General features: G+C 40.5%; 1 protein-coding gene across 4 annotated transcripts in view; it reads right to left on the bottom strand.

Moving 5' to 3' along the window:
- fbln1 (fibulin 1) overlaps positions 1–25,000 on the bottom strand; it is a 96,350-nt gene that overhangs the window by 42,127 nt on the left and 29,223 nt on the right. For 3 of the 4 annotated variants that reach the window (XR_013815991.1, XM_079809659.1, XM_079809660.1), the window contains exons 6-16: positions 21,797–21,947; positions 19,863–19,904; positions 19,616–19,702; positions 19,395–19,532; positions 16,487–16,624; positions 16,255–16,398; positions 13,517–13,642; positions 12,515–12,640; positions 12,324–12,443; positions 7,987–8,118; positions 5,197–5,320 (exon numbers count right to left, since the gene is read on the bottom strand). Coding sequence is in view for 3 of the 4 variants with exons in the window: in XM_079809659.1 (XP_079665785.1) it covers positions 5,197–5,320; positions 7,987–8,118; positions 12,324–12,443; positions 12,515–12,640; positions 13,517–13,642; positions 16,255–16,398; positions 16,487–16,624; positions 19,395–19,532; positions 19,616–19,702; positions 19,863–19,904; positions 21,797–21,947 (1,328 nt within the window). In the remaining variant the exon portion in view is untranslated. Of the gene's footprint in view, positions 1–2,614; positions 4,611–5,196; positions 5,321–7,986; positions 8,119–12,323; positions 12,444–12,514; positions 12,641–13,516; positions 13,643–16,254; positions 16,399–16,486; positions 16,625–19,394; positions 19,533–19,615; positions 19,703–19,862; positions 19,905–21,796; positions 21,948–25,000 lie in introns of those variants that run through there. The other variant, XM_079809661.1, reaches the window with a different exon arrangement.

The raw sequence follows: 25,000 nt of genomic DNA, 5'->3' as shown, positions 1-25,000 counted from the left end.
ATGATTGCTAGGGTGTTGTAGATGGTTGCTAGGGTGTTGCTAGATTGTTCTTAGGATGTTCTAGATAGTTGCTATGAAATTGTTAGATGTTTGCTAGGGTTTCGTAGATGGTTGCTAGGGTGTTGCTAGATGGTTTCTAGGATGTTCTAGATAGTTGCTATGAAATTCCTAGATGACTGCTAGGGTGTTGTAGGTGGTTGCTAGGGTGTTGCTAGATGGTTTCTAGGATGTTCTAGATAGTTGCTATGAAATTGCTAGATGACTGCTAGGGTGTTGTAGATGATTTCTAGGATGTTCTAGACAGTTGCTTTGAACTTTGTAGATGATGGCTAGGGTGTTGCTAGATGGTTCTTGGGATGTTCTAGATAGTTGCTATGAAATTGCTAGATGATTGCTAGGGTGTTGTAGATGGTTGCTAGGGTGTTGCTAGAGGGTTTCTATGATGTTATAGGTTGTTGCTATGAAATTGATAGATGATTGCTAGGGTGTTGTAGATGGTTGCTAGGGTGTTGCTAGATGGTTTCTAGGATGTTCTAGGTAGTTGCTATGAAATTGCTAGATGATTGCTAGGGTGTTGTAGGTGGTTGCTTGGGTGTTGCTAGATGGTTCCTAGGATGTTCTAGGTAGTTGCTATGAAATTGCTAGATGATTGCTAGGGTGTTGTAGGTGGTTGCTTGGGTGTTGCTAGATGGTTCCTAGGATGTTCTAGGTAGTTGCTATGAAATTGCTAGATGATTGCTAGGGTGTTGTAGGTTGTTACTAGGGTGTTGTAGATGGTTGCTAGGGTGTTGCTAAATGGTTTCTAGGATGTTCTAGACAGTTGCTATGAAATTGCTAGATGATTGCTAGGGTGTTGTAGGTGGTTGCTAGGTTGTTGTAGATGATTGCTAGGGTGTTGTAGATGGTTCCTAGGATGTTATAGGTAGTTGCTATGAAATTGCTAGATGATTGCTAGGGTGCTGTTGATTGTTTCTAGGATGTTATAGGTATTTGTAAGGAAATTGCTAGATGATTGCTAGGGCATTGTAGATGGTTGATAGGGTGTTGCTAGATGGTTCTTATGTTGTTCTAGATAGTTTCTATGAAATTGCTAGATGATTGCTAGGGTGTTGTAGGTGGTTGCTAGGGTGTTGCTAGATGGTTCTTAGGATGTTCTAGATAGTTTTTATGAAATTGCTAGATGATTGCTAGGGTGTTGTAGGTGGTTGCTAGGGTGTTGTCAGATGGTTCTTAGGATGTTCTAGATAGTTGCTATGAAATTGCTAGATGATTGCTAGGGTGTTGTAGATGGTTCCTATGGTGTTGTTGTAGATGGTTGCTAGGGTGTTGCTAGAGGGTTCCTAGGATGTTCTAGGTAGTTGCTATGAATTTGCTAGATGATTGCTAGGGTGTATAGATGGTTGCTAGGGTTCTGTAGATGGTTGTTAGGGTGTTGCTAGATGGTTCCTAGGATATTTTAGGTAATTGCCTTTAACTTTATAGACGATCGCTAGGGTGTTGCTAGATGGTTCTTGGGATGTTTTAGATAGTTGCTATGAAATTGCTAGGGTGTTGTAGATGGTTGCTAGGGTGTTGCTAGATGGTTCTTAGGTTGTTCTAAATAGGTGCTATGACATTGCTAGATGATTGCTAGGGTGTTGTAGATGGTTCCTATGGTGTTGTTGTAGATGGTTGCTAGGGTGTTGCTAGATGGTTCTTAGGTTGTTCTAAATAGGTGCTATGACATTGCTAGATGATTGCTAGGGTGTTGTAGATGGTTCCTATGGTGTTGTTGTAGATGGTTGCTAGGGTGTTGCTAGAGAGTTCCTAGGATGTTCTAGGTAGTTGCTATGAAATTGCTAGATGATTGCTAGGGTGTTGTAGATGGTTGCTAGGGTGTTGCTAGGTTATTGCTGCTAGGCTGCATGGATGAGCAGGGAGTTCTTGCCCAGATTAGAACCATACAATCCAAACTGTATGCAAATTGTCAATCATCTTTGACGATAGTGGTCCTGACAGAACTGTATTTAACATTTTATTTCATTTTCATAACCTATACTGTCTTTTCAAAATTTTAGCATTTTAAACACAAAGTATGTGATTCATGCAAATGTGTTTGTTTAGTTGATTATTTAATTGATTATAGTTTTGTCTTTTTTATTAAGTTTTTGTTTATTTTGTTGTATTTTTTTAACCAAATGAGAACTGTTGTCTTGTCAACTAGTTGAATTTGTATTTTATTTCAGATTTATTTAAAGTAATGCAAATTGTGTTTGAGTGGTTTTTAGTTTGCGTTAATTTACCATGGCTAGCAGTTAGCATCTTTAACTCTGTGTCATCAGATCGGTCCGTCTGTTTCTGGGTGTATGTTGGTGGATTAGCGGCTAATGTATCCTTTAAATACAGGCTAAAGGGTTCAAATGCCTGGCTAATTATCCAGCTAACCGCTTCAATGATTAATGGTAGCTTCCTACATGACTAATTAAATGCTAATAAAATCGCGTCAGGGAGGCTAGTGCACATGACGTGTGTGGTATTTTCCAACCGCCATTCCCAATTTCCATTTCATCTCTGCACTCTGTATCATTAAAAAAACTATTTAAAGGCAAAAAACATTTTTAAAAATACAATAATGCTCAAGTAAGTACATTTTTATTAGAAAACAATAGACTAAAATAATAGAATAATAATATTTAATAAAAAAAGAGATTTTGACACCAGTTGATTTGCTTTGTCTAACAGCGCCATCTTGTGGCCCAGTACACACAGACGTCTGATTCAAGTCTCATCTGATCACAGTTTGGGTGTGTGAAAGTAGTTTGAGCTACAGTCATAGACTAGAGTAAATAATGAACAGCAGTTTTGATACATGAAGAACATCACCTCAGGTCATATATTACCGTTGGACACCTGAGGAGCTTTGCTTTCGATACACTAAAGTCCTGCATCTTCAGAATAATGTTGCCTTTAAGTCTTCATGGGTTGATGCTCATGAACGTGTGCTTTTCATCACTGTAATGACGAACCTACAGTATCTGTTACTGAGCGGCATATTATCAGACATGCTTTTACTGAGAATATGCCACATGTGTTTTTACTGTGATAATTTAACCATTTCTTTTAAATGTCACACTGCATTTCAGTATTCATTTCTACCAGTTTATTAGCATATTTAAAAAAAAATTCTACTCTTTGTACATTTTACTGCAAATACAATATTTAAATATGTAAATTTTTTACCACTTTATGTGCATATTTTACTGCAAATAGGTCTTTTAATTTGTGAATATTTTACCACTTTATATGTATTTTACTGCAAATCTACTTTTAAAATTTCTTGCATTTTTTTACCCCTTTATGTGTATATTTTACAAAAAATATTTTATTTTATTTAGCGCATTTTTTTTACCACTTTGAGCAAATTTTACTACAAATATAATTGTGATTTTTACCCATTTATGTGTATATTTTACTGCAAATACACTTTTTGATTTATTGCATTTTTTTTTACATTTTATGTGCATATTTTACTCCAAATAGTTTTTTTTAATTTGTGAATATTTTACCACTTTATATGTATTTTACTGCAAATCTACTTTTAACATTTCTTGCATTTTTTTTACCCCTTTATGTGTATATTTTACTTCAAATAATGTTTTTAATTTATTGTGATTTTTACCCATTTATGTGTATATTTTACTGCAAATAAATGTTTTGATTTATTGCATTTTTTACCCCTTTATTTGCATATTTTTCTGCAAATACATTTTTGGATTTATTGCATTTTTTTTAACCATTTTATGAGCATATTTTACTCCAAATAGGTTTTTTAATTTGTGAATATTTTACAACTTTACATGTATTTTACTGCAAATCTATTTTGAAAATGTATTGCATTTTTTACCATTTTATGTGCATATTGTAATGTAAAATTCAATTATTTTCATCATGTATTTATCCCTCTCCAGTTTATTGTTTTGAGATGTTAGCAACAGTAACCAAGGGGGGCGGAGCTTAGCGGATGGTCATTCAGGAGTGAGGAACTCAGTTTTCATGTCAGAAGCCAATCAGCATCAGTGTTATTTTAGTATTATTTATATACTGTAATGGTTTTCATTCAAATCAATGTCAAAATCGCGTCGTAATGCAGATAGAGAACTTTCTGGACTTGAAGGCAACATTAGACTAAGACACCAGGGGCACATCGGAGCGCCTGCTATCAAGCATTGCACTAATGAGACACAGAAAGCGTGTGGTTTCACTCAGTGATGGCGTTGCTCAGCTCGTCCGGGGTTACAAACAAGCGGATCTTGAAGAGGTAAACGCTAAGGTGTCCGAATCGCCTCAGCTTCATCTCCAGAGAGATTTCAAAGTCCTGAGGAAGCGTGAGGGGCTTCTGGACCACCAAGAGCCCGCCGTGGTCCACGCGTTTGGCGGCGAAGTAGCCTCCCTGGTTACCATCCACAATGGCCACCTCGATGTCGTCCCCGAGCGCAGAGTTGGACGGACCCATGCGGAAGATGTTGGTGGGAATGGGGATTTTGGTGGGGAATGTCAGGTGGTAGTAGGTAATTCTCACAGGCAAGGCCAGGCACTCGCTAGTCAGATTACAAGGCAAGCGCTCACAGCGACTGCAAAGGGGAGATGGAGAGAGACACGGGGGAAAGAGAGAAGAGAGAGAGAGAGAGAGAAAGAGGGGTTAGAACGGTGCACAACATGCGGAGGAGTGTGTGATTTTAGGGGGTGGGGTTTGTTTGAGGGGGAGGAGCATTCACTGTGACATCACAACCCTCACAGAGCGAAACAGCTGGAAATGAAAAAAAATCCTGTAGTATTGCGATGCATCTCGGATCAGTTTTCATGGGGAAAAAAATACCTTCCGGAAACTGTTGCGCTCTTATCAGCAGGGGGATATTAATGATATTAACGTCGTGTATTAATGAAACTTTGTGCAATATTCATGCATTGCTTCTTTGATGCAACGTTCATGCACAGTGTGTTAGAAACCCCAGGTCTTATATTAATACCTTCCTGCAAAACTTGCATTTTATTTGCTCATATTCAGAGGAAATATAACATTTAAAAAAGATTTGTTGTTGAAATATTAACGTCAAAATTGGATTGAATTCCCGCCGCATTAAATCAAGCTCCACCCTGCATCTGTGCATTTGTTGAATGTCCTTTTCCTCTTGGAAAAGTGAAGTTGAAGTCACTCACGTGTCTCCTGAGCGCCTGTAGTTGGCCGGACAGTCGAAGTTCAGGCATTTATATCCGCCCTGGATGTTGAAGCAGCTCTGGGACTCTGTGCAGGCGTGAGTCCCGGTCACACACTCATCAATGTCTGCTCATGGGGGAAACATCAGCATCATTCATTCATTATTAGCATTATTGTTAATGTTCAAAAATACTTTTTTAATGTATTGCCATTTTTACCACTTTATGTGCATATTCTACTGTAAATATATATATTTTAATTTATTGTGATTTTTTTACCACTTTACTGTGAATATATATTTTAAAGAATTTTGTACCACTTTATGTGCATATTTTACTGCAAAAATATTTTTATGATTTTTTTATGTGCATATTTTACTGTAAATATATTTTTATGATTTTTTTACCACTATGTGCATATTTTACTGCAAAATATTTTTTTATTTATGTGCATATATTACAGCAAACATATTCTTATGAATTTATTTATGTGCATGTTTTACAGTGAATATATATTTTAAAGAATTTTGTACCACTTTGTGCATATTTTACTGCAAATATATTTATGATTTTTACCACTTTATGTGCATATTTTACTGCAAAAATATTTAAATTTTTACCACTTTGTGCATATTTTACTGTAAATATATTATGATATTTTTACCACTATGTGCATATTTTACTGCAAAATATTTTTTTATTTATGTGCATATTTTTTTATTTTTGTGCATATTTTACAACAAATATATTTGTATGAATTTATTTATGTGCATGTTTTACTGTGAATATATATTTTAAAGAATTTTGTACCACTTTGTGCATATTTTACTGCAAAATATTTTTATTTATGAATTTTGTACCACTTTATGTGCATATTTTACTGCAAAAATATTTTTATGATTTTTTTATGTGCATATTTTACTGTAAATATATTTTTATGATTTTTTTACCACTATGTGCATATGTTACTGCAAAATATTTTTTTATTTATGTGCATATTTTACAGCAAACATATTTTTATGAATTTATTTATGTGCATGTTTTACTGTGAATATATATTTTAAAGAATTTTGTACCACTTTGTGCATATTTTACTGCAAATATATTTACTAATTTTTTATTTATGTGCATATTTTATAGCAAAAATATTTTTATGATTCTTTTTATATATCTTTTTTCTTTTTTTTCCTATGAATTTTTACCATTTTATGTGCATATATTACTGAACATTTATTTTTGACCAACTTTTAATTAATTCTGACCGATGACACTATTATTATCATTATTATCGTTAACTAAAACCTAGAAACATTTTTGTTAATTGAAATAAAGCTGACATTAAAGAGCACCTATCATGGCATTTAAAATGTTCCAAATATTGTTTTAGAAGTCCCCAACAACAGTTTAGCATGCATGCAATGACAAAAAAGACTTTAGTTTTCTTATAATATGCATTTATTTTTACCTGTTTTGACAGCGATTCTCAAATGATTCCTTTAGTGATTCACTTTTCAAAACCCCGCCTTTACGTGACGCTAATCTGCGCTGATTGGTCCGATGACCCAGTCAGTTGTGATTGGTATAGTCTGTGCAGATATTTTCGGAAACGGAACGCCCATCAAAGTCTTATAGTGACAGTAATTTATTAATATGTGTCAGGAGTTATGAATATGAAAACCGCGTCTGTACGTTTGATTGTAATATGAGCTTCAGCTGATCTCATTCATAAAAAAACTCCTCTATTCTCCTCACGAAGACTCGCGACAAATCAACATCCCTCAGGGCTTTTAGTTCAAAAGTGTGCAGATGAGGAGACTTATTGATAGATTCTCATATGTCTGTGTCAAATTTCTAAACAGAGGAGTATTTTTTATTCAATACTTCCTCAAAATGCGCAGATATAGCCTAATCATGAGCGATTGAGTCTCTTAGGTATTGTTTTCAATTCATACTGGCAGCCGGAGGGCGCTCTGTGCACATGTAGTCCATATATGGTACAGACAGACGAAGAAGATACCATGTGCCATAATAAAAGTCCATAATAAAAGCTTCCTGAGATCGCGAAACATACATTTGACGACTAATAAACACTCAATCGCGACGATGTATGGTTTGTCTTCAAACCACTTAGTCTTCAAATGCTCATCCTTGGGCAGATGATAAAGTTTGCTTTTGAGTGGCACTTCAGAACACAGCGTCTCGTCTCCATGATGTTTTCTAGTTTTCACTGGCGTCTCGTGGCCATGATGTTTTCTAGTTTTCACTGGCGTCTTGGAGCGCAATAAGTGGGCGTATCGTATTCAAATAACTTGACAAGTTGACGTCATCTAGTCAGAGAAAAAGCTTCGGTCTTCTAACGATTCTTAAAAATGACTTAGAGTCGACTCTTACTTTTGAAAGAAAATAACTATATATACGGTGCACTGCCATATTTCAAACTATGCAGGATGTTTTTGTTCACTTAGATCTATGTTACACACTACATGAAAGGTACATTTCGAAATTCCATGATAGGTGCTCTTTAATTCAAATAAAAATACTAGATGCAAAACTCAAACTAAATGAAAATTAAAACCCTGATTTGTGACAATGGTTTACAGTCCAATAAGGTTTCAACTGTGAACTAACATGAGCTCACAATGAGCAACATTTATTAACCTGTTCATGTCCATGTAAGTTAATGCATTAACTAATGTTAACAAATGAGACCTTACTGTAAAGTGTTACCATGACAATCATGCCCAACAAATACCACTTGTTATGTCTGTATTGTCGTAATGATGTGTTTCTGACCCTGGCAGCTGCGTCCGTTGGTGGCGAGTGTGTATCCCGTGGCGGGGCAGGTGCAGTGGAAGCTGCCCGGGGTGTTGTGGCATCGGTAAGAGCAGATGTGTCCACCGGTGGGCAGCGCACACTCATCGATGTCTGAAGATCAACAGGACGGTTACTTCCTCCACTGAATAAAGCAGTGTTTCCCAACCTTTTTTCGATCACGGCACCCTTTGAAAATGATCTCCATTTTGTGCCCCCCCCCTCGCATACGTTACACTAGGGCTGTAACGGTACACTTTGCTCACGGTTCGGTTTGTATCACGGTTTTAGGTTCACGGTTTCGGTACGGTTCAGTGTTTGCTATGTTCAGGGAAAAAAGGGACTAATGTCAAATAAAAATAAAGAAAATAATAAGAACAAATCATTTAAATACAAGCAGCAGCACAGATAAATACTATTGAGCAAAGATACTAATAAAATAAACTATGCTTTTCAGGTTTTTCAGGTACGTCTAACATTAGTTTTCAGGTACAGAAATTTATCAAATGTAAAATAACATTGCATATTTGAGTGTGTAAATTAAATATTAATCCTATTAAACTTACAAAAGTTATTCAATCAAGAGCAGTGAGTGATGTCCTTGTGTTTTGTTGTTTGACATTAAACAGACAGCAGTAAAGGCTACTGCCCCTTTAAGACCTAATGCTACTGCCCCTTTAAGACCTAATGCTACTGCCCCTTTAAGACCTAATGCTACTGCCCCTTTAAGACCTAATGTTACTGCCCCTTTAAGAGCTAATGCTACTGCCCCTTTAAGAGCTAATGCTACTGCCCCTTTAAGACCTAATGCTACTGCCCCTTTAAGGCCTAATGCTACTGCCCCTTTAAGACCTAATGCTACTGCCCCTTTAAGACCTAATGCTACTGCCCCTTTAAGACCTAATGCAACTGCCCCTTTAAGACCTAATGCTACTGCCCCTTTAAGACATGGGGCCCTATCTTGCACCCAGCGCAATTGACTTTGTACACCGACGCATGTGTCATTCCTATTTTGCACCCGCGCAAAGCGCGCTTTTCCCTCCACAGAAGCACGTCGCTAAACTAGTGAATGAACTTGCGCTCCCTGGGCGGTTCAGCGCAAAAAAGGAGGCGTGTTCCGGCGCAAACAATCCCTGGTGCTATTTTGCTGTTCCATTAAACAATTGCGCCACTGACCAGAAAAAACCTAGTCTAAAGTCAGTGGCGCGTTGAGCGTTGTTCATTATGCTATTTTAAGGGCACATGCTTGACCATAATGTATAGCGTGCACAACGCGCATACACTTTGCTCATGTAATCTACACAGATGCAACAGTTATTTTTGCAAATCATAAATTGTTACACTAAAAAAATATTAACACATGAGATGACGGAAATCATTGTGGTGTGCCACGAAGATGTGAAAAAATAGGCATAAATCTAGCTTACAAATGATTCAGGCTAATTGTAATAATTAAGGATAAGACCTGTTTGCCCAATAGTGGCAAGACATATATGTATATAAGGACATCTGACAAATTGGTTTGTCCGTCAAGAACCAGGGAAAAAAATCGACTGAAAAACTGAAAAAACTGAAAGAAAAAAAAGACTGTGAAATCACCTTTACCATAATGTACAACATTACAACTTCACTTCTCTGTCTTTCACTGCTCTTACAAGCACATCAGTCTCCTCGGCTGTGAACCGCTCCTGGCGTGCGCCTGGTAAATACGCCATAATAATAGCAATCCATAATGGAACTTGCGCACCTGCTTTTAAAGGGAATGTTGGATGACGCTCGGATTGGTTTATTCACGTTACGCCCAAACCACACCTATGAATAATGAAGCTACTTCAGACCAACCCATTTTAGATTTGCGCCGGGCGCAAGAGCCATTTATCCCGCCGGGAAAATAGCAACAGCGCCGAGACCCGCCCACAAAGTTACTTGCGCTTCGCGTTTTGACACTTGCGTTTCAGATCGTTAAAATAGGGCCCCTAATGTTACTGCCCCTTTAAGACCTAATGCTACTGCCCCTTTAAGACCTAATGCTACTGCCCCTTTAAGACCTAATGCTACTGCCCCTTTAAGACCTAATGCTACTGCCCCTTTAAGACCTAATGTTACTGCCCCTTTAAGACCTAATGCTACTGCCCCTTTAAAACCTAATGTTCTGCCCCTTTAAGACCTAATGCTACTGCCCCTTCAAGACCTAATGTTACTGCCCCTTTAAGACCTAATGCAACTGCCCCTTTAAGACCTAATGCTACTGCCCCTTTAAGACCTAATGTTACTGCCCCTTTAAGACCTAATGCTACTGCCCCTTTAAGACCTTTAAGACCTAATGCTACTGCCCCTTTAAGACCTAATGCTACTGCCCCTTTAAGACCTAATGCTACTGCCCCTTTAAAACCTAATGTTACTGCCCCTTTAAGACCTAATGCTACTGCCCCTTTAAGACCTAATGCTACTGCCCCTTTAAGACCTAATGCTACTGCCCCTTTAAGACCTAATGCTACTGCCCCTTTAAGACCTAATGCTACTGCCCCTTTAAGACCTAATGTTACTGCCCCTTTAAGACCTAATGCTACTGCCCCTTTAAAACCTAATGTTACTGCCCCTTTAAGACCTAATGCTACTGCCCCTTTAAGACCTAATGCTACTGCCCCTTTAAGACCTAATGCAACTGCCCCTTTAAGACCTAATGCTACTGCCCCTTTAAGACCTAATGCTACTGCCCCTTTAAGACCTAATGCTACTGCCCCTTTAAGACCTAATGCTACTGCCCCTTTAAGACCTAATGTTACTGCCCCTTTAAGACCTAATGTTACTGCCCCTTTAAGACCTAATGCTACTGCCCCTTTAAGACCTAATGCAACTGCCCCTTTAAGACCTAATGCTACTGCCCCTTTAAGACCTAATGCTACTGCCCCTTTAAGACCTAATGCTACTGCCCCTTTAAGACCTAATGCTACTGCCCCTTTAAGACCTAATGCTACTGCCCCTTTAAGACCTAATGCTACTGCCCCTTTAAGACCTAATGCTCGGATATGCGTTGTCTTTCTCGACTGTATAAAGTTTACTTAAGGCATATACAGACTATGTCTGCCAGAATACTCATCAAGATGGACATGTTGACATACTTTTTGTGTGAATTTGTCTGTTCAAGAGCGAGACTTGAAAGAGAACTCAATATTTGCGCGCTGTGAGACGTGTGCGCGCTCTCGGATGAGTGCACAGAGACACATTTTCTCACGGCGCGCGCGACTTCTCATTCGCGTCTTCTGGCACTACAGCCAGGTGATGACGGCGAAAATGACTGGTCATATTCGAACATACGGCAGCACTAGCATCAGGGTTCCCACTCTTTTTCAGCAGCCATTTTCCAGTACTTTTCCAGGACATTTTCAATTTTACTACGGCGGGAATAAAAGACAAGAATCATGCCAAATATTGCTTTCTAAGTCTTTAAAAGCGTACAGTTTATTGCCATTACTTAACAATCCAGCATTTTTCAATATGAGCTCTTAATCATACATTATGACTATGGAAGCTTGTTTACACCACAGAATAGAAAGAAACGGTAATTGTGACTTTATCTCGCTATTCTGACTCTCGCAATTACGAGTTTACATATTTGTGATATAAACGCGAAAATTGACGCAATTTTTTTCCCCTCAGAATTTGACTTTATAACTTCAAATTGCAGTTTAGATCTCACAATTCTGAGAAAAGAAGTGCAAGATATAAACTCGCAACTGCGCAAAAAAGTCAATTGTGAAGAAAAGACTTACGAGTTTATATCACGCAATTCTGACTATTTCTTGCAATTCTGACTTTATATCAAAATGATGTGATTAGGTAGCAGCTTACGAGTTAACATTCACTGCATACATTTGAGCAGTTATAGCATTAGCTATTAAACATCATTATTCAAAATACTACTCGTACGTATCAAACTCAGCATTCCTGAACATGTGCTTCTGCAACTAGCGCTAATTGTTTGGGCCAGCGATAAACTCTTTATACTCGGCTAAAGAAATCACTTTTTTAAAAGAATTTTCCCGGACAACAACAAGATTTTCCAGGACATTTGATATTTTCTCTAATTTTCCATGTGTTTTCCAGGACTGGAAAATTTGTCATTAATTTTCCAGGTTTTCAAGGTTTTCCAGGACGAGTGGGAACCCTGTAGCATGCATTGAACAAAGTTTACAAAGAGAGAATAATTTGAAAAATTTGACCAAAAAAAATGATATATTTGAAGGACTTTTACACGGCCCCCCGGTTGGGAAACGCTGGTATAAATGCTGGAGTTTGCCCTGGGCTCAGCCACTCACCTTCACAGGTGACCCCGTCCACATCGCTCAGCTGGTAACCACGGCGACAGTAGCACTGATAGGACCCGTACACATTGGCGCACTCCTGACTGCAGGGGCTGCTCTCGCACTCATTGAGGTCTGCGGGTGAAACGCCGGTGAATGAGGCAGGACTGGAGGAGTGTTAGTTATCCGCATGGGTTCTGCTGTACCTTCACAGTTCCTGCCGTCCTCCGCCAGCTTGAAGCCAGTGGTGCAGCTGCACTTGTAGGAGCCCAGGATGTTTTCACACTTGTGGGCACATAGTCGTCCGGGATAGTTCCTGCATTCATTGATGTCTGACGTTCAAGAGAAAGGAAAACGGCACACAGATCAACAGGAGGCAAGTGATAGCTGCATTTATATTATATTATATTATATTATATTATATTATATTATATTATATTATATTATATTATATATTATATTATATATATATAATTATATTATTATATTTTTAATTATTTACATTAAAGAATATATTGTATAGTTTAATTAAATGATATATAATTAAATTATTTTAAATAATTATAAAAACCTCAATTAATATAATATATATATATAATTATAATTAAGATGTTTAATTATATTTTTAATTATTTAAATGAATATAATAATATATAGTATAATTTAATGTATATATATATATATATATATAATTAAGATATAAATATATATATATATAAAATTTAATTATATTTTTTGTTCTTTTATTATCTTTTATATATATATATATATATATATATATTAAAATATAATTTTAATATAATTGATTAAAATAACAATTAACTTATTATTAAATTATATTTTTAGCTTTATATATATATATATATATATATATATATATATATATATATATATATATATATATAGTATAATTTAATTAAAAATAATATTGATTTTTTTTTTTAAATAATTAAAAAAATAACTATTAAAATAATATTTAATTATATGTTTTATTATTTAAGTTACATTATATATATATATTAATAAAATATATATGAAAGATTTTAAGAATTTTATTCAAATAATTAAAATGTAATATTATTTTTATAATTATTTAAAAATGTATTTATATATAATATATCGTTTTATAAAAATTATATATAATTTAATTTAAAAAAATTATTATACATATTTTATCATTTTTAAGTATAAAAACAAACGGCACTGACCATCACAGGATCTGGTAATGCTGTTGAAGAAGAATCCGGACTTGCACTCGCAGCGATACGAGCCCACCTGATTAATACAGCCGTGACCGTCACACGAGTTATCAGGACCAGCACACTCGTTGATATCTGAGACGAGAGCGCAACCAATCAGAGATCACTGCTCTTAAAGAGACAGCACACACACAGCCTGCCTGCCAATCAGAGATCACTGCTCTTGAAGAGACAGCACATACACAGCCTGCCAGCCAATCAGAGATCACTGCTCTTAAAGAGACAGCACACACACAGCCTGCCTGCCAATCAGAGATCACTGCTCTTGAAGAGACAGCACACACACAGCCTGCCAGCTAATCAGAGATCAGTGCTCTTAAAGAGACAGCACACACACAGCCTGCCTGCCAATCAGAGATCACTGCTCTTAAAGAGACAGCACACACACAGCCTGCCAGCCAATCAGAGATCACTGCTCTTAAAGAGACAGCACACACACAGCCTACCTGCCAATCAGAGATCACTGCTCTTAAAGAGGCAGCACACACACAGCCTACCTGCCAATCATAGATCACTGCTCTTAAAGAGACAGCACACACACAGCCTGCCAGCCAATCAGAGATCACTGCTCTTAACCCTCTCGAGTCGCGCCGGCGCGATCGGCTCTCTTTTTTTCTTATCAGTGCCAATGAGACTCAAATAACTCTGTCGTTTTTTATCATTCAGACAAGGGTTATACATCATTTTAATCTGTTAAGTTTCTATTTTTTTTTGTGTACAGTCACAATAAAAACAAAATGTTTTGCTTTTTGCAAAACAAAGAAAACACACATGATGCGCGATCTGCAGCCTCTCTCTTAAAGACGTTCATTCAGATAGTCTTCAGAAAATGACCTCTAGCTTAGTGAATACTTGTCTCACAAACATGAGACATATGTCTAAATAAACGCTGAAATGTCAGGTTTGTAAACCAAAATCGAAAACAAATATTCTGTGTTTATGTAATCTGGTTGAAAAGCTACTTCATTATCCGCTAATGCGGCCACGCCCACAGATCGCGCGCTCTATTGAGATTCAAATACTGACCATCCCCACATCAACTCATACAAACACATCTAGTGAAGCGCTGTTACTTCAGATACATCATTTTGAGACGCGTTTGAACAGTAATCCTGGATTTATTCTCCTCATGAAAGCTGTTCATTTCTAAGAAAGGACTCCGCCGCTGATTGTAAGGTCAGTTTATTCTGTTAGCATCTGTGAATATTAAATGCAAAAAGACAGTTTAAATATGAATCCTGTTGCAACATTAAATGTCATACACGCAAGACTGTTTAGACCAGATTTATTTGGCCTGTTTTGGACAGATTATAAAGTGTTTATTGTAAAAGAGCCTAGTGTCACATCAATAAAGCTTTTATTCGCAAATGTCTGCTCATATGCTATAAATATAGGACCAGTCAAACGTATTTTGCTTCATATTGATGTTTAAATATTATAGCCTAATGGTATTTTTTTTTATTTAATATCAAAGTTTGTCAGAAATTATTCTGGAGTTTTGTAGAAAGTGATTGTAGCATTTACTAGATAAGTACAATTTTCAACTAAATAAGAAGAGCATTTTTTTAAGTTTTTAAAATATAATAGGCCTTTGTTGACTACATTCTAAATAAATGATTCTGGAGTTTGGTTTTGAAGAAAAAGTGAATTATTTTGTTTTGTAGAAAGAGAATTGCTTTCTTTAAAGTGAATTTCGTTTGTATAAATTGTATCTTAATTTTAATTATTTATTTTATTAGAATTGTAGGTCTTAATTTTAATTAATGGTGTAAATTGTTTTAGGAAAAATGAAAATGCTCTTCTTAGTCATTTTTGTCTTTTTTCTAGTCTAAATATTTAAACATTCTTAAATCAAGATGCATTTACTAGATAAGTACAGTTTTCAACTAAATAAGAAGAGCATTTTTTTGCTCTCTCAGTCAGGTATGAAGCTCATTCATTATGCAGCTCATTATGCAGCTCATTATGCAGCTCATTATGCAGCTCATTATGTTCTTTTGTTATCTCATGTAATGAATAAGGATGAGTATCACCTATCACGCCTCCTCGCATACTGGCTTTGTGAAGAAAAATGGTCTTACAAATTTTAAATCAGTGTATTGTTTTATGTGAATGAGTACACTCTAAAAAATGCTGGGTTAAAAATAACCCAAGTTGGGTTGAAAATGGACTAACCCAGCAATTGGGTTGTTTTAAGCAAAGATTTAACCCAACCACTGGGTTAAAACAACCCAATTGCTGGGTTAGTCCATTTTCAACCCAACTTGGGTTATTTTTAACCCAGCATTTTTTCGAGTGTAGGCTCAATGATTCTCACATCAGTTTGAAGCAAAAACTCTAGGCAAATACACCCATTAGTCAAAAGTCTTGTGAACACATATATTGTGTGTTTTGAAGCCTTACTTTTAAAACAAATGTTTTAGTTTTTTCAAAAATCATGCATAAACATTTTTCTCTCAAAAATTCAAGCATGTACATACATGTTGCTCACATATTATGGTAGCCCAGTTTGTGCTGAATACAGTGTAATTACACTTTTGCCATTAATGTGTTTATAAGCAACTGAAAATAGCACAAATGTCAGAGCATGTCAAAACTTCTAAAGGGCCCCAAAACAGCTCAGACTCCAGAGGGTTAAAGGGACAGCACACACACACACACACACACACACACACACACACACGTACCGACGCAGCGAGTTCCCTCTGTGTTCAGGTGGTATCCGCGACCGCAGACCACAGACTGTCTCTGGCAGGTGTAGGAGCCGACCGTGTTGAAGCACATGTGACCCGGCAGACACGGCCCGTTCACACTCACACACTCGTTGATATCTGTCACACACAAGGACGCATATCGTTATGAGCGTAACGGGTTTCGATCATTCAGACGCGGCCGTAAGGTTTGCCAGCGACGTCTCACCGATGCAGCTGCCCAGAGCGTCCTGGATGAATCCCTCACCGCACTGCATTCTGGGTCGGCAGCGGAAAGACCCGACTGTGTTCTGACACACGAACTCGGCTGCGCAGTTATGAGTGCCCGTCTCACACTCATCAATGTCTGAAACATCAAACCATTATTATTATTGTATGTATGTATGTATGTATGTATATATATATATTGGTTATAGAGCCATTATGTGAGTGAGAGTGAGTGAGTGAGTGAGTGAGTGAGTGTGTGTGTGTGTGTGTGTGTGTGTGTGTGTGTGTGTGTGTGTCTGTGTGTGTGTGTGAGTGTCTGTGTGTGTGAGTGTCTGTGTTTGTGAGTGTGAGTGTCATGTTTTTGTGAAATATCAGGACACAAATGTGTATAATGACATGGGTATTACAAAAAGAGGGTGAAATATGAGGACGTTCCCCATGTCCTCACTTTTCAAAATGCTTATAAATCACAGAATGAGTTTTTTTTCACAGAAAGTGAACTGCACAGTCTCCTGTGAGGGCTAGGTTTAGGGGCAGGGGCAGTGTGTGTGTGTGTGTGTGTGTGTGTGTGTGTGTGTGTGTGTGTGTGTGTGTGTGTGTGTGTGTGTGTGTGTGTGTGTGTGAAGGGTAGGTTTAAGGGCAGGGGCAGTGTGTGTGTGTGTGTGTGTGTGTGTGTGTGTGTGTGTGTGAGGGGTAGGTTTAGGGGCAGTGTGTGTGTGTGTGTGTGTGTGTGTGTGTGTGTGTGTGTGTGTGTGTGTGTGTGTGTGTGTGTGTGTGTGTGTGAGGGGTAGGTTTAGGGGCAGGGGCAGTGCGTGTGTGTGTGTGTGTGTGTGTGTGTGTGTGTGTGAGGGGTAGGTTTAGGGGCAGGGGCAGTGTGTGTGTGTGTGTGTGTGTGTGAGGGGTAGGTTTAGGGACAGTGTGTGTGTGTGTGTGTGTGTGTGTGTGTGTGTGTGAGGGGTAGGTTTAGGGGCAGGGGCAGTGTGTGTGTGTGTGTGTGTGTGTGTGTGATGGGTAGGTTTAGGGGCAGGGGCAGTGTGTGTGTGTGTGTGTGTGTGTGAGGGGTAGGTTTAGGGGCAGGGGCAGTGTGTGTGTGTGTGTGTGTGATGGGTAGGTTTAGGGGCAGGTGCAGTGTGTGTGTGTGTGTGTGATGGGTAGGTTTAGGGGCAGGGGCAGTGTGTGTGTGTGTGTGAGGGGTCGGTTTAGGGGCAGGGGCAGTGTAAGGGGATAGAAAATACGTTTTGTACGGTATAAAAACCATTACGCCTATGGAATGTCCTCACATTTCACAAAAACAAACGTGCGTGTGTGTTAGTGAGTGTGTGTGTGTGCTTGCGTGAGTGTTTGTGTCCGTGTGAGAGTGTGTGTGCGTGCGTGCGTGTGTGTGAGAGTGTGTGTGTGCGTGCGTGTGAGAGTGTGTGCGTGTGTGTGTGCGTGCGTGCGTGCGTGCGAGCGTGTGTGTGTGTGTGTGTTTGAGAGTGCGTGTGTGTGTGTGCTCGCGTGAGTGTTTGTGTGCGTGTGAGAGCGTGCGTGTGTGTGTGAGAGTGTGTGCGTGCGTGTGTGAGAGAGCGTGCTGCATGTGTGTGTGTGTGTGTGTGTTTGAGTGCGTGCGTGTGTGTGTGTGTGCGTGCGTGTGTGAGAGAGAGTGTATGCGTGTGTGTGTGTGAGCGCGTGCGTGCGTGTGTGTGAGAGTGCGTGCGTGCGTGCATGTGTGTGTGAGAGTGCGTGCTTGTGTGTGTGTGTGAGAGAGTGTGTGTGTGCGTGCGTGCGCACGTGTGTGTGTGTGCGTGTGTGTGTGTGAGAGAGAGTGTATGCGTGTGTGAGAGCGCGTGTGTGTGTGTGTGAGAGTGCGTGCGTGCGCGTGTGTGTGTGAGAGTGCGTGTGTGTGTGAGTGTGAGTGTGTGTGTGCGTGCGTGCGTGTGTGTGAGTGCGTGCGTGCGTGTGTGTGTGTGTGAGAGTGCGTGCGTGTGTGTGTGAGAGTGCGTGCGTGCGTGTGTGTGTGTGAGAGTGCGTGCGTGCGTGTGTGTGTGTGAGAGTGCGTGCGTGCGTGTGAGAGTGCGTGCGTGCGTGTGAGAGTGCGTGCATGCGTGCATGTGAGAGTGTTTGCGTGTGAGAGTGCGTGCGTGTGTGAGAGTGTGTGCGTGTGAGAGTGTGTGCGTGTGAGAGTGCATGCGTGCGTGTGAGAGTGCGTGCATGCGTGTGAGAGAGCGTGCATGCGTGCATGTGAGAGTGTTTGCGTGTGAGAGTGTGTGCGTGTGTGAGAGTGTGTGCGTGTGAGAGTGCGTGCGTGTGAGAGTGCGTGCGTGTGTGAGAGTGTGCGTGTGAGAGTGCGTGCTTGCGTGTGTGTGAGAGAGTGCGTGCTTGCGCGTGTGTGTGTGTGTGTGTGTGTGTGTGTGTGAGAGTGCGTGCGTGTGTGTGTGTGTGTGTGTGTGAGAGTGCGTGCGTGTGTGTGTGTGTGTGTGTGTGTGAGAGTGCGTGCGTGTGTGTGTGTGTGAGTGCGTGCGTGTGTGTGTGTGTGAGAGTGCGTGCGTGCGTGTGTGAGAGTGCGTGCTTGCGTGTGTGTGTGTGTGTGTGAGAGTGAGTGCTTGCGTGTGTGTGAGAGTGCGTGCGTGTGTGTGTGAGAGTGCGTGCGTGTGTGTGTGTGTGTGAGAGTGCGTGCGTGTGTGTGAGAGTGTGTGCGTGTGTGTGTGAGAGTGCGTGCGTGTGTGTGTGTGTGTGTGTGTGAGAGTGAGTGCTTGCGTGTGTGTGAGAGTGCGTGCGTGTGTGTGTGAGAGTGCGTGCGTGTGTGTGTGTGTGTGAGAGTGCGTGCGTGTGTGTGTGTGTGTGAGAGTGCGTGCGTGTGTGTGAGAGTGCGTGCGTGCGTGCGTGTGTGTGAGAGTGCGTGCGTGCGCGTGTGTGTGTGTGTGTCTGACCGTCACACTTGTTGCTGTCTGTGAGCTCGTAGCCCGTCCCGCAGCTGGCCTCTCTCTGACAGCGGTACGAGCTCATCGTGTTGATGCAGCGTTCACCCGCACTGCAGCGATGAGTGCCCTGCACACACTCGTTGATATCTGCCGGGACACACACATCCCACACACTCTTCTCACATGACTGGAGTGCATTCAAACACATGTGCAAGTGGACACACACTGACCTTCACAGGTCTTTCTGTCCGTCTTCAGCTTGTATCCCTCCGAACAGGCACAAGTGCCATTAAAGCATCTCTGAGCGCAGCCAGCAGCTTCAGAGCAAACACACACACACACACACACACACACACACACACGAACACACATCAGAACCGGTATATGTGTTAACATTAGAACATTAACAAAGATGAATATGTACTGTAACAAATGCCTCACTCGTTGTTAGTTAGTATTAGGATTATATATATCTACCTTGGCATTGGTCCTCTGTGTTTGCTGCATCAGGTTGTGCGTCTGTAATTTTGAAACATACATGTATTAATGCATTAAAGCTTGTGAAGTGTCCAGTGCTGGATCTCCTCTGAGACACTAGAGGGCAGCAGAGTCCATCATTTCCTGCTCGAGACTGAAGCGAGAAGATCTTTTGACTGTTTTTATATTTACATTGAGACATTGAGTCCCCATTGACTTCCATAGTATGGAAAATAAAGACATGTTCTTCAAAATATCCTCTTTTGTGCTCCACACACTCTCCAAAAAAAAGAGTACAAAATTGTACCTTTTAAGGTACAAGTGGCCTTCACTGGGGTGGGACCCTTAAGGGAACATTTTTGTACCTCTTAAGTAAGGGGTAGGCAAGTTCGGTCCTAGAGAGCTGATGAGAGTTTAGCTCCAACCCTACTAAGCCACAACAGTATAAAACACATGGCTCCCAGCATGCATTGCAGTATGTCACCATTGTTGAGATTCATATGTTGATTCTTGATATTTGTGTGCGTCTAAACTTTTTTCCCCCTAGAATGTATTTAAAAATCAAAATTCAGAATGCCTGACCTGAGGCGAGAAAGTATAGTTGGTGAATATTATTTATTAATAGTTTTAGTCAGTGAAAAATTTTTCTACATGATAATTTTTGTTTATGGCTTCTTTTGATTTGAACAGATTATGTGTTTTGTTAACACTGTTACAAAAACCACAAACTCAGATAAAAAGCCAAGAGTCAAACTGGCCAATTAAATGAAACACTGATCTCCATAATGGTGATTTTTTTCAATAAAACCAAAATCTAAACCTCTGTTAATTCTCAATAAGAGCTTCTATAGATGTCTTTCAGGGTTGGAGCCGAACTCTGCAGGACAGCGACTCTCTAGGACCGAACTTGCCTGCCAATGGTTAATTGTAGGGGTAATGGTACCCTAAGGACCAATTGTGTACCTTTAAAGGGTTAGTTCACCCAAAAATGTAAATCCTGTCATTAATTCCTCACCCTCATGTGGTTGGACACCCGTCAGACCTCCGTTCATCTTCAGACACAAATGAAGATATTTTAGTGTAAAGCTGATGCTGAGAAAGGCTTCAGATAGGCCTCCATTGGCATTCAGTACATTTACACTCACAAGACCCATAAAAGGCACTAAAAACATCGTCACAAAGTCCATCTCACCACAGTGGCTCAACAATAATTTTACGATGCGACGACAATAGTTTTTGTGTGTGCAAAAAAAATCAAAATAACACCTTTATCCAGCTTGTTCTTGTCTTCCGTGTGTGTCTCCACGACGCATGCGCGAGAATATGACGTAGCGCCGGCGTTCGGGAATCCATGAAATGCTCACTTTAGCCCCATTTTGAGAACTACGCCGAGACCTAAAGCACGATCAATGTAGAATCCATCAGCTTAGACACGCGCGTCTTCCTCTGCTCGTAAACAAATCTCTTCTGGGTCATGTGTCCGAACGCCGGATCTGCTCATATTCTCGCGCATGCGTCGTGAAGACACACACGGAAGACAAGAACACGTTGGATAAAGGCGTTATTTTGATTGTTTTTGCGCACAAAAGCTATTGTCGTCGCATCGTAAAATTATTGTAGAGTCACTGTGGTGAGATGGACTTTGTGACGATGTTTTTAGTGCCTTTTATGGGTCTTGTGAGTGTAAATGTACTGAATGCCAATGGAGGCCTATCTGAAGCCTTTCTCAGCATCAGCTTTACACTAAAATATCTTCATTTGTGTCTGAAGATGAACGGAGGTCTGACGGGTGTCGAACGACATGAGGGTGAGGAATTAATGACAGGATTTTCATTTTTGGGTGCACTATCCCTTTAAGAAGATCTGTTTCAATTCAACTTGTTTACTTCAGAAGAGCAAGAACCCCTGTTTTCCGTCATGAGAGCGTTGCTCACCCGATGTTGGTTTCCCGTCGGTGTTCGGCAGGCGGTCCACACAGCAGGCCCGGGACACCACACCGCACTGATAGCCCACCGCGAGCGTCAGGTCACAGGTCAGACCTTGCTCCTGGGCCGCCCGGCCGAGTAAACAGCACTCACAGCACATCTGCAGAGGAGAAAACCACACGCGATCAGAGACGAGGGAGGACTGGTGAGACTGTAATTATACATTTAAGTACTGAGTAATCACTACATTGCCAGAAGTATTGGGCCGCTCCTCCAAATCACTGAGTTCAGGTGTTCAACCCCTTCATGGCCACAGGTGTGTAACTCAAGCTCTAGGCCTGCAGACGCTTCTACACACATTAGTGAGAGAATGGGCCACTCTCAGGAGTGTGTGTGTGTGTGTGTGTGTGTGTGTGTGTGTGTGTGTGTGTGTGTGTGTGTGTGTGTGTGTGTGTGTGTGTGTGTGTGTGTGTGTGTGTGTGTGTGTGTGTGTGTGTTCGCTTCTACACACATTAGTGAGAGAATGGGCCGCTCTCAGGAGCTCAGAGAACTCAAGTGATCGGTGGACACCTGTACAATAAGTCCAAATATTAAACATTCCACGCTCAACCTTTAGTGGGATTATAACAAAGTGGAAGCGATTGGGAACAACAGCAACTCTTCACAGAGTGGGGTCAGCGCATGCTGAGGGTCACAGAAGTCGCCAACTTTCAGTCAAGAGCTCCAGATCTCCAAACTCCTGTGTCCTTCAGATGAGCTCAAGAACAGTGTGTAGAGCTTCAGGGAATGGGTTTCCATGGCCGAGCTGCTCATCCAAGCCTTACATCACCAAGTGCAATGCAAAGCGTGGGATGCAGTGGGGTAAAGCGCGCCACCATTGGACTCTAGAGCAGAGACTTGTTCTCTGGAGTGAACAATCACGCTTCTCTGTCTAACTATCCCATGGACGAGTCTGGGTTTGGCGGTTGTCAGGAGAACGGGACTCGCCTGACTGCATTGTGCCAAGTGTAAAGTTTGGTGGAGGGGGGATTATGGGGTGGGGTTGTTTTTCAGGGGTTGGCCCCTTAGTTCCAGTGAAAGGAACTCTTAATGCGTCACCAAGACATTTTGGACAATTTCATGCTCCCATATTTGTGGGAACAGTTTGGGGACGGCCCCTTCCTGTCCCAGCATGACTGACCAGTGCACAAAGCGTCTCTCCATAAAGACATGATGAGTGAGTTTGGTGTGGAGGAACTTGAGTCCTGACCTCAACCCGATAGAACACGTTTGGGATGAATTAGAGCGGAGACTGAGAGCCAGGCCTTCTCGTCCAACATCACAAATGCACTTCTAGAAGAATCCCCATAAACACACTCCTAAACCTTGAGGAAAGCCTTCCCAGAAGAGCTGAAGCTATTAGAGCTGCAACTCCATATTAAACCCTACGGATTGAGAATGGGATGGCGTTAGAGCTCATGTCGTTGGCTTAGCAACATTTTAAAGCCAAAGTCTAATGCAATCTTTTGCGCTCCACATGATAGTGATGCCTGCAGTATGAAGAGCGTTAAAAATCACTTCATACACTCTCAGAAAAAAAAAGGTACAGCGCTGTCACTGGGGCGGTACACTAAGGTACAAAAGTGAATGGTTTGTACCTTTTTGCTTTTGTGCCAAAAGCCGCGTTTCCACCGCGAGAACACTCTCCTCAGGAACTAGGGACTACTCGGTGCGTTTCGACCGCAGGAACCGGGGTCTAAATGAAGTTCTGGGTAAAAATGTCCCCCTCAAAACGGCCCGGCTTGCGAGATACAACTTTTGCAAAGTTCAGGAACATTCAGGGGTGGGACTTGTGCGCTGAACATGCTGATTGGTGGAGCTCACCCAGCATTTTATGTGCGTGCAGTGAGAGTTGTTTGCTATTCGAATCAACAATGGAGTTTAAAAAATACGACCGATTGACCGACGACGAGGTTCAGGCTTTATTAAGTGTATTTGCGGAGGACGAAATCCAGTGGGAAAGTCGCGCAAAAAGGTCCAAGGGAAAAAAAGCAGCCTGGTCTCATTGCGAAAATGTACCTCTGGCAACGTTTTTGCAAACCCCAAAATACGTACCAATATGTACATATCACTGCAGTTTCAAAGTGAAATGTCCACTGGGTGGCGCCAAAAGCATAGTTTTTTCCCGGAACAGATGAGTGTCAATCTGACGTTTGTGACATTGTTTTTTTAACGTACACCTGCACTAAACCCTAAACCTACCCGATAGTGTTAACAAAAGCAAATGTGACAAAAATACAATAGTAACCATGTCTTTTTAGCTTGTGTGAACTCATCTTTGAGCTCTTTTATCATGGCTTGTCTTTCACGGGATTCGTACCTGAGCTTTCATTATTACAAGTACAAATCTGTACCAGCTGAGCTACTGAGCAAGCTTGTTATATAAAAAAAGCCGAGCATATGGAGCAGGTTAAGTGACGCAAACTCCAAAATGTATTCATTTACACGGTACAAAAAAAAAACGCTTGCTGTTTTACTGCCTCTAGTGTTCATTTCACTTTGAAACTGCAGAGATATGAACATATTGGTACGTATTTTGGCGGTTTGCAAAAACGTTGCCAGAGGTACATTTTCGCAATGAGACCAGGTTGAAAAAAAGAGTTCCTGGGACAAATTGTTCCGGGTAATTTTGGTGACAGCCCAGTGACAGCGCTGAAAAACCCCAGTGACAGCGCTGTACCTTTTTTCTGAGAGTGTAGGGCTGTATTTCTTAGAAGTCAGCTGACTATGTAGGGAGCAGACAGTGAGTCTAAGAAGTGTTGACTATTCTCACCAGACCTTTGATGATCTGTCAGAGTCACCAAACAACATTCACACCTATGTGGAAAATGACTAAATTCTTTTCTTTCCACAGAGACAGAGAGAGAGAGAGAGAGAGAGAGAGAGAGAGAGAGAGAGAGAGAGAGAGAGAGAGAGAGAGAGAGAGAGAGAGAGAGAGAGAGAGAGAGAGAGAGAGAGAGACGTAAGCATCATGGCTGATCTCCCAGACACAGATAAAGTCTCATCCTGGACTTTACAGATCTTTGTATTCAAGATAAAAAGCACAAAGCTTAATGTGGAAAAACAGATGTGTGTGCAATCTGATAAACCTGAGTATATAAACACACGTTACTTAAAGGACTAGGTCATGCAATGATTTTCTTTTACAGTATTTTTGAGTTATTTTCCAGTGCA

Source organism: Gobio gobio (genome assembly GCF_949357685.1).
Source record: "Gobio gobio genome assembly, chromosome: 25".
Taxonomy (NCBI): Eukaryota; Metazoa; Chordata; class Actinopteri; order Cypriniformes; family Gobionidae; genus Gobio; species Gobio gobio.
The sequence above is the reverse complement of the archived record's forward strand: the minus strand, read 5'-3'. Positions and strand labels throughout refer to the sequence as shown.